Below are 17,095 nucleotides of genomic sequence, written 5' to 3'. Positions count from 1 at the left end.
CTAGAACTGATACATGAATTCAGCAAAGTTGCAGGATACAAAATCAATGCACAGAAATCAGTTGCATTCTTATACACTAACAATGAAGCAACAGAAAGACAAATAAAGAAACTGATCCCATTCACAATTGCACCAAGAAGCATAAAATACCTAGGAATAAATCTAACCAAAGATGTAAAGGATCTGTATGCTGAAAACTATAGAAAGCTTATGAAGGTAATTGAAGAAGATTTAAAGAAATGGAAAGACATTCCCTGCTCATGGATTGGAAGAATAAATATTGTCAAAATGTCAATACTACCCAAAGCTATCTACACATTCAATGCAATCCCAATCAAAATTGCACCAGCATTCTTCTCAAAACTAGAACAAGCAATCCTAAAATTCATATGGAACCACAAAAGGCCCTGAATAGCCAAAGTAATTTTGAAGAAGAAGACCAAAGCAGGAGGCATCACAATCCCAGACTTTAGCCTCTACTACAAAGCTGTCATCATCAAGACAGCATGGTATTGGCACAAAAACAGACACATAGACCAATGGAATAGAATAGAAACCCCAGAACTAGACCCACAAACGTATGGCCAACTCATCTTTGACAAAGCAGGAAAGAACATCCAATGGAAAAAAGACAGTCTCTTTAACAAATGGTGCTGGGAGAACTGGACAGCAACATGCAGAAGGTGGAAACTAGACCACTTTCTCACACCATTCACAAAAATAAACTCAAAATGGATAAAGGACCTGAATGTGAGACAGGAAACCATCAAAACCTTAGAGGAGAAAGCAGGAAAAGACCTCTCTGACCTCAGCCGTAGCAATCTCTTACTCGACACATCCCCAAAGGCAAGGGAATTAAAAGCAAAAGTGAATTACTGGGACCATATGAAGATAAAAAGCTTCTGCACAGCAAAGGAAACAACCAACAAAACTAAAAGGCAACCAACAGAATGGGAAAAGGATATTTGCAAATGACATATCAGATAAAGGGCTAGTATCCAAAATCTATAAAGAGCTCACCAAACTCCACACCTGAAAAACAAATAACCCAGTGAAGAAATGGGCAGAAAACGTGAATACACACTTCTCTAAAGACATCTGGATGGCCAACAGGCACATGAAATGATGCTCAACGTCGCTCCTCATCAGGGAAATACAAATCAAAACCACACTCAGACATCACCTCACACCAGTCAGAGTGGTCAAAATGAACAAATCAGGAGACTATAGATGCTGGAGAGGATGTGGAGAAAAGGGAACCCTCTTGCACTGTTGGTGGGAATGCAAGTTGGTGCAGCCACTCTGGTAACAGTGTGGAGGTTCCTCAGAAAATTAAAAATAGACCTACCCTATGACCCAGCAATAGCACTGCTAGGAATTTACCCAAGGGATACAGGAGTACTGATGCATAGGGGCACTCGTACCCCAATGTTTATAGCAGTACTCTCAACAATAGCCCAATTATGGAAAGAGCCTAAATGCCCATCAACTGATGAATGGATAAAGAAATTGTGGTTTATATATACAATGGAGTACTACGTGGCGATGAGAAAGAATGAAATATGGCCCTTTGTAGCAACGTGGATGGAACTGGAGAGTGTTATGCTAAGTGAAATAAGACATAAAGAGAAAGACAGATACCATATGTTTTCACTCTTATGTGGATCCTGAGAAACTTAACAGAAACCCACGGGGGAGGGTAAGGGGAATAAAAACAGATTAGAGTGGGAGAGAGCCAAAGCATAAAAGACTCTTAAAAACTGAGAACAAACTGAAGGTTGATGGGGGGTGGGAGGGAGAGGAGGGTGGGTGATGGGTATTGAGGAGGGCACCTTTTGGGATGAGCACTGGGTGTTGTATGGAAACCAATTTGACAATAAATTTCATATATTGAAAAAAAAATTTTTAAAAAGAGAAACTGTTTAAAATGTCAATTTTAATATCAGTTTTAGTATCAGTTGTAACTTCTCTTTCATTTGTGGTTTATTTGGGTCCTCTCTCTCTCTCTTTTTAATATTTTTTAGAGGGCACAAGTGGGGGGAGAGGCAGAGAGGATGGAAGCAGACTCTGCGCTAACAGGTTGACACCAGTGAGCCCAATGTGGGGCTCCAACTTAGGAACCATGAGATCATGACCTGAGCTGAATTGGCACACTCAACCAACTGAGCCACCCAGGTGCCCTCTGCCTTCTTTTATTGAAAAGTCTGGCTAAATGCTTGTTAATTTTGTTTATTATTTCAAATAAATTGTTCTTAGTTTCCTTTTTCTTTTCTAATGTTTTTTTTTTTTTAATTTTTTGTTTTTCAGAGAGATAGAGCATGAGCCAGGGATGGGGCAGAGAGAGAATCCCAAGCAGGTTCCTCATCAGCACAGAGCCCAGTGCAAGGTTTGATCCCATGAACCATGAGATCATGATCTGAGCAGAAATCAACAGTTCGATGGTTAATAAACTGAGCGACCCAGGAGCCCCTGTCTTTTCTATTGTTTTTTAAGCATATTTCATTTTTTCACTCATCTTTATTATTTACTTCCTTCTACTAACTTTAGACTTGATTTGTAATTGATTTCTAGTTTCATACTGTTGTGGTTGAAAAAGATGCTTGATATAATTTAAATCATCTTAAATTTATTGAGACTTATTTTGTAGCCTAACATCATCTATCCTAGAGAATGTTCTATATGTACTTGAAAAGAATGTGCCCTCTGCCAATTTTGGATGGAAAGATTCATGTGCTTAATGAATCATTTATGGCCAATGTTTTGCTGTCTGGATGATCTGTCCACTGATATAAGTGGGGTGTTAAAGGCTCCTACTATTATTGTATTACTGTCAATTTCTCCCATTATGTATGCTAATATTTATGTATTTAAGTGCTTCTATGTTAAGTGCATAGATATTTACAAGTATTACATCATCTTGTTTGATTGATCCCTTTATCATCATGTGATGACTTTTTTGTCTATTACAGTGTTTATTTTAAAGTCTATTTTGTCCAAGAGAAGTATGGCTACCCCAACTTTCTTTTAATTTCCATCTGCATGGGATATCTTTGTCCATCCCTTCCCTTTCACTCCATGTGTCTTTGGATCTGCATTGAGCCTACTGTAGGTAGTATATATGTAAATCTTGTTTTTATTTGTCCATTTAATGACTGTATACCTTTTGACTGGAGAATTTAGTCCATTTAGATATTTTATTGATAGATATGTACTTACTGCCATTATATTGATTGTTTCTTATTGTTTTTGTAGTTCTGTTTCCTTCTGTCTTCTGTTGGTATTTGGTGACTTAGTGTTGTGTTTGTGTTCCTTTCTCTTTATTTTTTGTGTATCTATTATTGGTATTTTTTTGTGGTATTTTTTGTGAATCTTTTGAGATTCATATGTAACATCCTATGTATACTGCAGTCTATTTTAAGTTGATGGCTGAGGGCTGAAGTTCAAGTGTGTTCCAAAAATACTACATTTTTGCTCCCCCTGCATTTTGTTTTTGATATATTTTACATTTTATTTTGTATATAACTTGACTAATTATTATAGGTCTAGATGACTGTCTATATTTGTCTTTTAACACTCATACCAAATACATGGGTGGTTGACTTGCTGCCTTTACTATATGTTTACCTTGAGTGACACTGCTTTCATTCACAGTTTCATTTCTAGTTAAGGCCTCTTCTTTTTCCACTGAAAGAATCCTTTAACATTTCTTGTGATATCTGTTTGGTGTTGATGAACTCCTTTAGTTTTGCTTGTCTGAGGAACTCCTCATCTCTCCTTTAACTCAAGTGATAATCTTGATAGGTACCGTATTTTTTATTATAAATATTCCTTTCATTACTGTGAATATATCACGCCACTCCCTTTTGAACTACAAAGTTTTTTCCAAAAAAACCCCTAATAATCATAGGAAGGTTTCCTTATACATAACTGTTTTTCTCTTGCTGTTTTTAAGATTCTCTGTTTATCTTTATATGTTGTCACTATGATTATAATGGGTATTGCTCTCTTTGGGTCCATATTATTTAAGACTCTTGTTTCCTGGACTTGGATATCTATCTCCTTCACCAGATTAGGTTAAATTTTCAGACATTATTTCTTCAGATGTATTTTCTGATCCTTTTCTTCTCTTCTACTTCGGAGGGAGAGAGAGAGGCAGAGCATGAGTGGGGGAGGGGCAGAGAGAGAGAGGGAGACACAGAATCCCAAGTGGGCTCCAGGCTCTGAGCTGTCAGAACAGAAACTAATGCGGGGCTAGAACTCACAAGCCATGAGATCATGACCTGAGCCACCCAGGTGCCCCTCTTCTACTTCTGAGGGTACCTATAAGTGCTAGTATGGGTGATGTTACCCTAGAGATTCCTTAAAATAACTTCAATTTTTAAAATTATTTTTTTCTTTCTGCTTCTCTGATCAGGTGCTTTCCATTATCCAATCTTCCAGATTGCTTATCCATTCTTGTGCAACATCTAATCTGCTGTTGATTTCCTCTAGTATGTTTTTTATTTCAGTTATTGTATTCTTCAGCTTGATTGATTCTTTTTTATATTTTCTATGTATTTGTTGAAGTTCTCACTGTGATGCTCCATTCCTCTTCCAGTTTGGTGACCATCTTTATAACCATTCCTTTGAACTTTGCCTAGTGGACTGACTATCCATTTCACTTTTCTCAGATATTGTCGTCTTCTTTCATTTGCAACCTCTAGTGCCTCATTTTGCCTCCTTCTGTTTATTTCTATGTACTAAGCAGTTATGTCTCCTGGTCTTGAAGGAGTGGCTTTATGCAGATAGTCCTTTATGCAGGTACTGTGGGGCTCAGTAGTGCAGACCCACCTGGACTGCCAAACCAAGTGCTCCAGGACTCTCTATGGGCTGTGTGCATGTTCCTGTTCTGGCTAGTCAATGACAGGTGGTCACCAGACTTTCTGGTGAGTGGGGCTGTCCCTCAGTGCACATGTATATGAGTGAGGTTCAGCTACAGACACATTGGTGTTTAGGGCTGGCCCTTGGCCCATCTGGGAGCCCTGGCCATGACTCTTAGAGGCATGCTGGTAAAGTGGCTGGCTTGCCAGTGTGGGGCCCTTGGGAGGGGCTCTGGTGGTGGCTTATGACACCCACTAGGTCTGGCAGGATGGGGGGCTGCTTGGGTGGCAGCTCTCGTACTGACCAAGGGTGCACACCAAGAGTGGCGAAGGGGCACTGTATTGAATATTTGAAAGTTGCTAAGAGATTATATATTAAAAGTTCTTATTATAAGAAAAAAAAAAAGACTTGTTACTCCTAATGGTGACAAACATTAACTGGTTTTCTGTCCCTTTGACTCTTTCCTCTCCTTCTGGGACCCCTATAATGTGAATATTGGTCTGCTGGATTTGTTTAGTAAGCCCCTTATTTAACTTCACATTTCAAAAATTATTTCTTTTTGTTGATCTGGCTATGAGTTCTACTACTCTGTTCGTGAGTTCATTGATCTTTTCTTGTGCTTCATCTAGTCTGCTTGTTAAATCCCTCTACTGAATTTTCAGTTCTGTTATTGTATTCTTCAGTTCTGTTTTATAATCTTAAATTCTGTGACTTCTATTTGGTACTTTCTTCTATTTTATATGTCTGTTGATGTTCTCACCTTGTTCATTCATTCTTCTCCCAAGCTTGGTGAGCATCTTTATGACCATTACTTCAAACAAAATTTATTAGGTAGATTACTTATCGCTGTATTATTAAGTCTTTTTCTGATGTTTTGCCTTCTTTTGTTTGGAACAAATTCCTCTGTTTCTTGATTTTGTTTTATTCTCTGTCCACTGCTATGCATTAGATAAAACAGCCTTCTCTTCCAGTCTCAAAGGGGTGGCCTCATGTAGGAGATGAGCCTTGCTATTCAGGCTTCTCCTAACTCTTGGTTGTCTCTCAAACTCTTGTGATTGTCCAAGCAGCCCATTTTAGTTTTTGGCTTCAAGTGGTTAAAGATGTACCAAGACCTTTAACTGTCCCAAAGGGGAGGAGCTCAATAAGCACCTAGGTTCAGGGTGATTGGAAGCCAGACCCTCAAGCAACAGCTTTTAAAGTATAAAAATACACACAGTGCTATGGGGCTACAAACATATACCTTGCTGGCCAACAGAGCAAGGAGATGCAGAGATGTATACTGTGCAACATTCTCAAAACTTGGGGTACCAGATGATTATAAAAGTCCCTTTTGAGGTGCCTGGGTGGCTCAGTTGGTTAAGCATCCAACTTCAGCTCAAGTCATGATCTCACAGTTCATGGGTTCAAGATCCACATCAGTGGGTTCGAGCCCCACATCTGTGCTGACAGCTCGGAGCCTGGAGCCTGCTTCAGATTCTGTCTTCCTCACTCTCTGCCCACCCCCCACTCACGCTCTGTCTCACTCTGTGTGTGTCTCTCTCTCCGTCTCTCACAAAAATAAATAAACATTAAAACAAATTTTTTAAAAAGTTCCTTTCCTGAGATCCCAGAGATCTTTTGTGAGTCAGAGAAAGAGCACAAAATGGCACATACTAGACTCCATTTCCAGAGTGCACCTTAGTAGGACTCTAAAGGTGTCCCAAACCAGAAGCCTACCCCTCAGGCAGAAGCTCCAGGACAAGCAAATAGGCCATTTCACAGAAAGTTTGGTGTTATGTTTCAGTCTATTGTCTATGTATTGCCACAAAAGTAGTAGCTGGCCAAGAACCATCTCTTAATTTGTTATAGTTCCATGAGACCCAGGAATGCAAACCTTCCTGGACACCAGAGCTAGGTGATATGTCAGGCACCTCTACAAATTTCTCTATGGAAGAGATTGTTACTCCAGAGTACAACAGATGAAGACAGCCAAATTAGCACCTGCTATCTTAAAAGTTGTGGTATCCAAGGACGGTTCAAACCCTTTATTCCTCAGGGGAAAACTACTGGTTTCAGTTTTCTCCTGATTTGGGGTTGGCATGTGAGGGGTAGGAATTATAGAAAGATATAAGATTGTGCCTTAGCCTCCCCTACCACTCTGATATGGGTTTTTTTTTTTCTCATTTGCCCAATATGTAGGAGTTCTTACTTAGTTTTTATATTTTTAAAGGAAAATGATCCATATGTAGTTATAGATTTGTTGTGTCTGTAGGAGGACATGAGTTCAGATTATTCTTATGTTGCCATCTTGGACCAGAACCCCTGAAAAAAATTCTTGGCATCTCCTTTTCTCTCAATTTTAAGAAACTGCTATAGATTATTATGAGAATCATCATTTCCAAATATCACTATATTCTTGCTCCCTCTGATATATTTCATATTCATTTTATAAGATAATTTTTATTACCCATACTGCATGAACCAATTAAAAATATATTTCATTACATTTATTATAAGATCCTAATTTCCACATCATGATTGCATGATCAGGCTCTTTTCTGTATCACATCCTGGACTTCTTTCCATGACTCATTATTTATCCTCATTGCATGTTACTTCTTTTTCCTTACGTCTAAAACATTCTCCCTTATAGTCCCAGCTATATTTTTTTCACTTTTATCCTCCCCCCAACCTCCTTAACTTCAGTCTGTCAAGCTTTACAATCTTGTCGCCACCCAAGTATTAGTTCACTTGCTTTCACTGAAACTTTTTCAATGAGATCTTTAATAACCAGATTCATTCTCTTTCAGATCCCAACAAAATTATTTCCATAATTATTCCTAGACTACTTTATCAGAATGTTTCTTCTCCCCATACTTTCCCTATTCATTTTCTTCTTGGAACCCATCATAAACTGTTTAGATTTTGTTTTTTTTTTATGTCTACTTTTTAATTTTCTATCCCTGATGGACAAATGTATTTTGGACTTATCTATCTTATTAACTATTTGTAAATCAAACTAACACAATAACCGGGACACAGTAGATGTTCATTAAAATTTTTTTTGGTGAATGAATAAATTTAACTCTAAGATTCTAGTAAGCCCCAGAAAGTCATCATCAACATCCACTTTCTCTCTATACTAGAACGATTAAGCACAATTTCTATAATATCAAACGGCCACTTCCTTTAAGCATTAAATTAGCACATATTTACTTAATAAGAAATGTTCATAATCAGGTCATATTGAAAGAGATTGTACATTAAAGAATATTACAAACATTTCCCAAGGGAAGATATAGATTTGAAAAAAATAAAACCTTACATTGCCTTAGGGTTCATTATGCATGTAGTTCCTGGACAGTAACAAGTGAGGATGTCTTTATTATATGTTAATCCCAGATTAACTCCAAGCAACTGTGTCATAACAACTGAAAATGCCTCTAAAGTTATCATCTTTGGATACTAAATAGAAAAAAAAATCACAATTGTTGCCTAACTTGTTTATCTATTTTATCTTTTCAAGTAAATATAATGTATATAAGTTAAACTAGTATAACAAAGTTCATTATTTTCTTAAGAATATGGAAAAAATAGGCAAATTTTGTTATTATCTTTGAGGAATAGTAATTTTAGTCCAAATGGCATTGACAAATAATAAGATTAATGCAATTTCATGTTTTAATGACATGCTACTGATTTAAATCTGAAATTTTTTAATGGAAAATAAGCATTGCTTCTGTAACTATATTACTTTTCATGTGAACAATTAGAAAAAAGTACACAGATTCTTAAAGGTTGCCTTGGCCATTAGTTTTGACTTCAGAAACAGTTTTAGGGAAGAAATCAAATTAACTTTCTTCTAAAGGCAGAATGTGCAAGCAGCATTTTTTTTGTCTTAAAAACTAAAACTTGAGAAGTAGTGATGTCAGCAGCATGGAAATTCTTGGCAATCAATGATTTTTACATGATCTCTATAGTTTTGCCTTTTATAGAATGTCACAGAATAATAATAATATAATATAATATAATATAATATTAATATAATACAGGATATAACAGCACTTAGCCTTTTCTCCAAATGGCTTCTTTCATTAACCAGTATCCATTTAAGATTCCTTTATGTCTTCAAATGCCTTGTGGCTCCCTTTTTAAATAACTGAATAATATTCCTTTATATGTATTTATTCCAGTTTTTTTATCCATTCACTTATTAAAGGATATCTTGGTTCCTTCTAATTTTTGCCAATTGTGAATAAAGTTGCCATAAATATTCATGTACATGATCTTGTGTGGATATAAGAAGTTTTATACTCATTTGGGTAACTGCCAAAGAGGACAGTTGCTGGATCATATGGTAAGAGTAAGAAATTGCCAAACTGTCTTCCACAGTGGCTGTACCAGTTTGCATTCCTATGATCATGAATGAGAGTTTCTGTTGCTCCACATCCTTATGTGTTTGGTGTAACCGTGTTTTTGACTTCCAGTACAAAGCTGAAAAGGACTGGGAGGTTACATTCTTGCCTTGTTCCTGATCTCACTGGGAAAGCATTTAGTTTCTCACAATTAAGGTGTTAGCTGTAGGTCTTTTCTAGATGTCTCAAGTTAAGGAAGTTCCCTTCTAGACTTGGTTTTCTAAAATTTTGTCACAAATGGTGTTGGGATTTGTCAAATTCTTTTTCTGCATCTATTGACATGATCAAAGAAGTTTTCTAGTTTAGTCTAAGGATGGAATTGGTTAAATTAAATGATTAACTAGCCTTACATACCTGAATAAATTCTGAGTGTAGGTGTCAACAAGGAAATTTAAACTATTCTAAAAAGAAATTCTAGAGCGGAAAAATGCAATAAATGAGCTTAAAAATCCACTGGAGGTATTCAAAATTAGATTTGATCAGGCAGAAGAAAGAATCAGATCTGAAGACTGATCATTTGAAATCATCCAGCTAGAGAAGTAAAAAGAAAAAAAGAATGAAGAAGATAGAACCTATTGACATGAACAAACAGATCAATGTATGCATTATGGGGATCTCAGAGGAGAAAAAAGAAAGAAAGGGACAGAGAGTTTATCTGGAGAAATAATGACCATAATCTTCAGAAATCTGAGTGAACTGCTCAACAAACTCCAACTAGGATAATCCAAAGAGACCCACAAATTTCCCATTATAATCAAACTGCCATAAGGTAAAGGTGAGGAGAGAATCTTGAAAGAAGCAAGACAAAAATAACTTGTCACATATAAGGGAACTCCCATAAGATTACCAGTAGACTTCTCAGCAGAAATTTTACAGGCCATAAGGGATTAGAATGAATACATTCAAACTGCTGAAAGAAAGAAACTGTCAACCAAAATTATTGTATCCAGGAAAACCATAGTTTAAAATATAATGAAGACATTAAGACTTTTCCAGAAAAATAAGAGCTGAGGTAATGAACAAAAGTTAATTACCACTAGACTTGATCTATAAGAAATGCTAAAGGGAGGCTGTCATGTTGAAACTAAAAGATGCTGGTTAGCAACATAAAGCCAAAAGAAAATTATAAAGTTCTCTAATAAAGATAAATACATGGACAAATATAGTAACATATATTATTGTAATTTTGGTGGGTAAGTTCACTTTTAATTATTGTATAGAAATGGAAGGACAAATACAAAAAAAAACAAACAAACAAACAAAGCCTATAATCTATGTAATAACATAAAATGAGAAATAGAGCTGTAAAGGAGTAATGTTTTTGTATGCAATTGAAGTTAAGATGTTATCAATTTAAAATACTATTAATGTTAATATATTTTAAGTAATTAAAATGGTGATTAAAAATAAAATATGTACACAATATACACAAAATGAAAACAGAAGGGAACCAGAGCATGTCACAATAAAAAAAAAAAAAATCAGTGGACAAAAGCATTAAGAGAGAGGAAGGGACAAAATGTTACAGGGTATAAAGAATAAAATTAGCAAAATGGCAATAGTAAGCTTTTCATATAAGAAATTAATTTAAATTTGAATAAATTAAACTCCCTAATAAAAATATACAGATAGGTTGAAAGATTCAAAAACAGATTCCAACTATATTACTTCAGATATAAGACTTACATAAGCTAAAAGGTTAAAAAGGAAGAAAGATATTCCTTGCAAATTATAACCAAATGACAACAGGGGTGGCCATACTCATATCAAACAAAATAGACTTTAAATCAAAAACTATTAAAAGGGAATAATAAAAGGGTCAATTAACCAAGAATATATAATAATTATACTTATGCACCAAACATCAGAGCTCCTAAATATATGAAGCAAGTTTTGAAAGAATTGAAGGGATAAACAGAAACATAATATCAAAAGACTATAGTACCTCACTTTTAATAATGGATAGAAAACTTAGACAAAAGATAATTAAATAAAGGACTTGACAACAGTATAGACCAGCTGGACCTAATAAAGATATACAGAACATCCCACTTAACAAGAGTGGAATACACATCTTTCTCAAGTGAACATAGAATATTCTGGGGGATAGACTACTTGTCATACTACAAAACAAGTAACTTTAAAAATATTGAAATTATACAAAGTCTCTTTTCTGATCCCTATGGATTGAAGCAAGAGAATAACAAGTGAAAGAAAACTTGAAAGTCCACAGATCTGTGAAACTTCAACAACAGACTCAGACACCACTAAGTCCAAGTGAGAAGTCACAAAAGATATGAGAAAATACATGGAGATAAAAAGAAAATGAAAACACAACATATCCAAACTTACAGGATCCAGTAAAAGATATGCTAAGAGGCATGCTTACAGCTGTATACACATACATTTAAAAAGAAAAACAAGGGCGCCTGGGTGGCTCAGTCGGTTAAGCCTCCGACTTCAGCTCAGGTCAAGATCTCGCGGTCCGTGAGTTCGAGCCCCGTGTCCGGCTCTGGGCTGATGGCTCAGAGCCTGGAGCCTGCTTCCGATTCTGTGTCTCCCTCTCTCTCTGCCCCTCCCCCGTTCATGCTTTGTCTCTTTCTGTCTCAAAAATAAAAATAAACTTTAAAAAAAGAAAAAGAAAAAAAGAAAAAGAAAAACAGATGTCATATTAACAGCGTAATTTCACCGCTCAAGAAATTAGAAAAAATGAACCCCAGCAAAAAGAAGGAAATGAATAATACAGATTAAAGCAGAGAAAGAACAGAAAAACAATAGAAAAAATTCAATAAAACAAATAGTTGGTTCTTTTAAAAGATCAACAAAATTGGCATATTCTTAGCTAGATTAACTAAGAGATAGTACTCAAATGCTTAAAATAAGAAATAAAAGAGGGGGCACCTGGGTGGCTCAGTGGGTTGAGTGTCCAACTCCTCATTTTCACTCAGGTCATGATCTCACAGTTTGTAGGATTGACCCCCACCTTGGGCTCTGGGCTGACAGAGCAGAGCCTGCTTGGGATCTTCTCTCTCTCTCTCTCCCTGCCCCTCCCCAACTCATGCACACACGCCAGCACATGTGCGTGCACACTCTCTCTCTCAAAATAAATAAATAAACTTAACAAAAAGAAATAAAAGACATTGTAAGTGACGTCACAGAATTTAAAAAAATGTAAGAGAATACTATTAAAAATAGTAATCCAATAAATTGGATAAGCAAGAAAAAAAGGATAAACTCCTAGAAACATACAATCTTTCAAGACTCACTCATGAAGAAATAAAATAATAACTACTAAGGAGATTGAAATAATGGTAAAAATAGTAAAAACACCTCCCAAAAAGAAAAGCCCAGGACCTGATGGTTTTACTGGTAAATTCTACATTAAACATTAAACAAAGAATTAATACCAATCCTCCTCAAATTCTTCCAAAGAATTAAAGGAGAAGGAACACTCCTAAACTCATTCTGTGAAATCATCCTATGATTACCCTGATACAAAAACTCAACAAGAAAACTATAGAGCAATATTCCTAATGAATATTGATATAAAAATCCTCAACCAAATACTAGCAAACTGAATGGAATAGCATATTAAAAAGATTCTACACCATGAGTGAGTGGTATTTATATCTGGAATGTGAGGAACATTTAACATTTGAATAGCTATCAATGTAAAACCCATTTTTGAAGAATAAAGAAAAAATACCGCATGATAATCTCTATGCTGAAAATGGATATCACAAGATTCAACATCTTTTTTTTTTTTTTAATTTTTTTTCAACGTTTTTATTTATTTTTGGGACAGAGAGAGACAGAGCATGAACGGGGGAAGGGCAGAGAGAGAGGGAGACACAGAATCGGAAACAGGCTCCAGGCTCTGAGCCATCAGCCCAGAGCCTGACGCGGGGCTCGAACTCACGGACCGCGAAATCGTGACCTGGCTGAAGTCGACGCTTAACCGACTGCGCCACCCAGGCGCCCCTCAACATCTTTTTAAATTTAAAAACACTCAACAAACTAGGAATATAAGAAAACTACCTCGACATAATCAAGGACATGTAGAAAAGCCCACAGCTAATGTCACACATGCAGGTGAAATCCTGACAATTTTACCTCTAAGATCAAGAACTAGATGGAATACTCACTCGCCACTTCTATTTAACATAATATAGAAAGACCAGCCAGAGCAATTAAGCAATAAAATAAATAAAAGGCTTATAGTTTGGAAGGAAGAAGCAAAATTATCTCTGTTCGCAAATGACATGATCCATATGTAGACATATATATCACTGGAATAGATTAAAGGGCCTAGAAATAAACATTTGCATATGATTAAATGATCTATAAAAAGGTGCCAATATGTCACAATGGGAAAGGACAGTCTGTTCAACAAGTATACTCAAGGGAGAAAATTCAGCTTTTTCAATAAATGGTGATGGAAACATTGGATATCCACATAACAAAAGAATAAAGTTGGACCCACATATTTCACCATATACAAAAATTAATTCAAAATGGCTTAAAAATCTAAATGTAAGACTCAAAATTATAAAACTTTTAAAAGAAAACAGGAAAAAACTTCATGACATTAGGTTTGACAATTATTTCTTAGATATGATACCAAAAGCACAGGCAACAAAAGTAAAAGTGGACAAATGGGACTACACCAAACATAAAACTTTTGTGCTTCAGAAGATGGCGGCTTAGGAGGACGCTGGGCTCACCGCGCGACCTGCTGATCACTTGGATTCCACCTACACCTGCCTAAATAACCCAGAAAACCAACAGAGGATTAGTAGAACAGAGTCGCCGGAGCCAAGCGCAGACGAGAGGCCCACGGAAGAGGGTATGAAGGGCGGCGAGGCAGTGCGCACTCCACGGACTGGCGGGAGGGAGCCTGGGCGGAGGGGCGGCTCGCCGGCCTAGCAGAGCCCCCGAGTCTGGCTTCCAAAAAGCGGAGGGGCCTGACGGACTGTGTTCCGACAGCAAGTGCGACTTAGCGTCTGGGAGGTCATAAGTTAACAGCTCTGCTCAGAAAGCGGGAAGGCTGGAGGACTAAGGGAAGGAGAGCTGCTGAGCCCCCGGACACAGAGCTCAGTTTGGTGGGGAAAAAAAGGCACTCGCCAGCGCCATCTCCCCCGCCCATCCCCCAGCCAAAATCCCAAAGAGAACCAGTTCCTGCCAGGGAACTTGCTCGCTCCGCGCAAACACCCAACTCTGCGCTTCTGTGGAGCCAAACCTCCGGCAGCGGATCTGACTCCCTGCTGCTGCCACAGGGCCCCTCCTGAAGTGGATCACCTAAGGAGAAGCAAGCTAAGCCTGCCCCTCCTGCCCCTGTGCACCTTGCCTACCCACCCCAGCTAAGACGCCAGATCCCCAGCATCACAAGCCTGGCAGTGTGCAAGTAGCCCAGACAGGCCACCCCACCCCACAGTGAATCCTGCCCCTAGGAGAGGGGAAGAGAAGGCACGCACCAGTCTGACTGTGGCCCCAGCGGTGGGCTGGGGGCAGACATCAGGTCTGACTGCGGCTCCGCCCACCAACTCCAGTTATACACCACAGCACAGGGGAAGTACCCTGCAGGTCCTCACCACGCCAGGGACTATCCAAAATGACCAAGCGGAAGAATTCCCCTCAGAACAATCTCCAGGAAATAACAACAGCTAATGAGCTGATCAAAAAGGATTTAAATAATATAACAGAAAGTGAATTTACAATAATAGTCATAAAATTAATCGCTGGGCTTGAAAACAGTATAGCTGACAGCAGAGAATCTCTTGCTACAGAGATCAAGGGACTAAGGAACAGTCACGAGGAGCTGAAAAACGCTTTAAACGAAATGCATAACAAAATGGAAACCACCACGGCTCGGATTGAAGAGGCAGAGGAGAGAATAGGTGAACTAGAAGATAAAGTTATGGAAAAAGAGGAAGCTGAGAAAAAGAGAGATAAAAAAATCCAGGAGTATGAGGGGAAAATTAGAGAACTAAGTGATACACTAAAAAGAAATAATATACGCATCATTGGTATCCCAGAGGACGAAGAGAGAGGGAAAGGTGCTGAAGGGGTACTTGAAGAAATAATAGCTGAGAACTTCCCTGAAGTGGGGAAGGAAAAAGGCATTGAAATCCAAGAGGCACAGAGAACTCCCTTCAGACGTAACTTGAATCGATCTTCTGCACGAACATAAAATAGTGAAACTGGCAAAACATAAGGATAAAGAGAAAATTCTGAAGCAGCAAGGGATAAACGTGCCCTATCATATAAAGGGAGACCTATAAGACTTGTGACTGATCTCTCTTTTGAAACTTGGCAGGCCAGGGGCGCCTGGGTGGTGCAGTCGGTTAAGCGTCCGACTTCAGCCAGGTCACGATCACGCGGTCCGTGAGTTCAAGCCCCGCATCGGGCTCTGGGCTGATGGCTCAGAGCCTGGAACCTGTTTCCAATTCTGTGTCTCCCTCTCTCTCTGCCCCTCCCCCGTTCATGTTGTGTCTCTCTCTGTCCCAAAAATAAATAAAAAACGTTGAAAAAAAAAGAAAGAAACTTGGCAGGCCAGAAAGGATTGGCACAAGATCTTCAATGTGCTGAACAGAAAAAATATGCAGCCGAGAATCCTTTATCCAGCAAGACTGTCATTTAGAATAGAAGGAGAGATAAAGGTCTTCCCAAACAAACAAAAACTGAAGGAATTTGCCACCACTAAACCAGCCCTACGAGAGATCCTAAGGGGGATCCTGTGAAACAAAGTACCAGAGACATCACTACAAGCACAAATCATACAGACATTACAATGACCCTAACCCGTATCTTTCTATAATAACACTGAATGTAAATGGATTAAATGTACCAACCAAAAGACATAGGGTATCAGAATGGATAAAAAAAAAAAAGACCCATCTATTTGCTGTCTACAAGAGACTCATTTTAGATCTGAGGACACCTTTAGATTGAGAGTGAGGGGATGGAGAACTATTTATCATGCTACTGGAAGCCAAAAGAAAGCTGGAGTAGCCATACTTATATCAGACAAAGCTAGACTTTAAATTAAAGGTTGTAACAAGACATGAAGAAGGGCATTATATAATAATTACAGGGTCTTTACATCAGGAAGAGCTAACAATTATAAATGTCTATGTGCCGAATACCGGAGCGCCCAAATATATAAAACAATTACTCATAAACATAAGCAACCTTATTGATAAGAATGTGGTAATACAGGGGACTTTAACACTACACTCACAGAAATGCATAGATCATCTAGACACATGGTCAATAAAAAAACAAGGGCCCTAAATGATACATTGGATAAGATGGGCTTGACAGATATATTTAGAACTCTGCATCCCAAAGCAACAGAGTATACTTTCTTCTCGAGTGCACATGGAACATTCTCCAAGATAGATCATATACAGGGTCACAAAACAGCCCTTCATAAGTATACAAGAATTGAAATTATACCATGCATACTTTCAGACCACAATGCTACGAAGCTTGAAATCAACCACAGGAAAAAGTCTGGAAAACCTCCAAAACATGGATGTTAAAGAACACCCTAGTAAAGAATGAGTGGGTCAACCAGGCACTTAGAGAAGAAATTAAAAAATATATTAAAACAAATGAAAATGAAAATACAACAATCCAAACGCTTTGGGATGCAGCAAAGGCAGTCCTGAGAGGAAAATACATCGCAATCCAGGCCTATCTCAAGAAACAAGAAAAATCCCAAATACAAAATGTAACAGCACACCTAAAGGAAATAGAAGCAGAACAGCAAAGGCAGCCTAAACCCAGCAGAAGAAGAGAAATAATAAAGATCAGAGCAGAAATAAACAATATAGAAT

The 17,095-nt window shown here is 37.7% G+C and overlaps 1 protein-coding gene across 7 annotated transcripts in view; it reads right to left on the bottom strand.

The window, feature by feature from the left end:
* The window catches only part of LOC121015688 (A disintegrin and metallopeptidase domain 3-like), a 127,441-nt gene that overhangs the window by 55,572 nt on the left and 54,774 nt on the right, over positions 1 to 17,095 (bottom strand). For 5 of the 7 annotated variants that reach the window (XM_040452964.1, XM_040452915.1, XM_040453044.1 and 2 more), the window contains one exon: positions 8,165 to 8,304. The exons of the other annotated variants lie outside the window; for them this stretch is intronic. In XM_040452964.1, coding sequence (XP_040308898.1) covers positions 8,165 to 8,304 — 140 coding nt within the window. The remainder of the gene's footprint in view (positions 1 to 8,164; positions 8,305 to 17,095) is intronic. 7 annotated transcript variants of the gene reach the window in all.

Source organism: Herpailurus yagouaroundi, unplaced genomic scaffold, assembly GCF_014898765.1.
Source record: "Herpailurus yagouaroundi ecotype Mexico unplaced genomic scaffold, PumYag 28, whole genome shotgun sequence".
NCBI lineage: Eukaryota > Metazoa > Chordata > Mammalia > Carnivora > Felidae > Herpailurus > Herpailurus yagouaroundi.
Note: the sequence above shows the minus strand (reverse complement) of the source record. Positions and strands in the feature narration are given on the sequence as shown.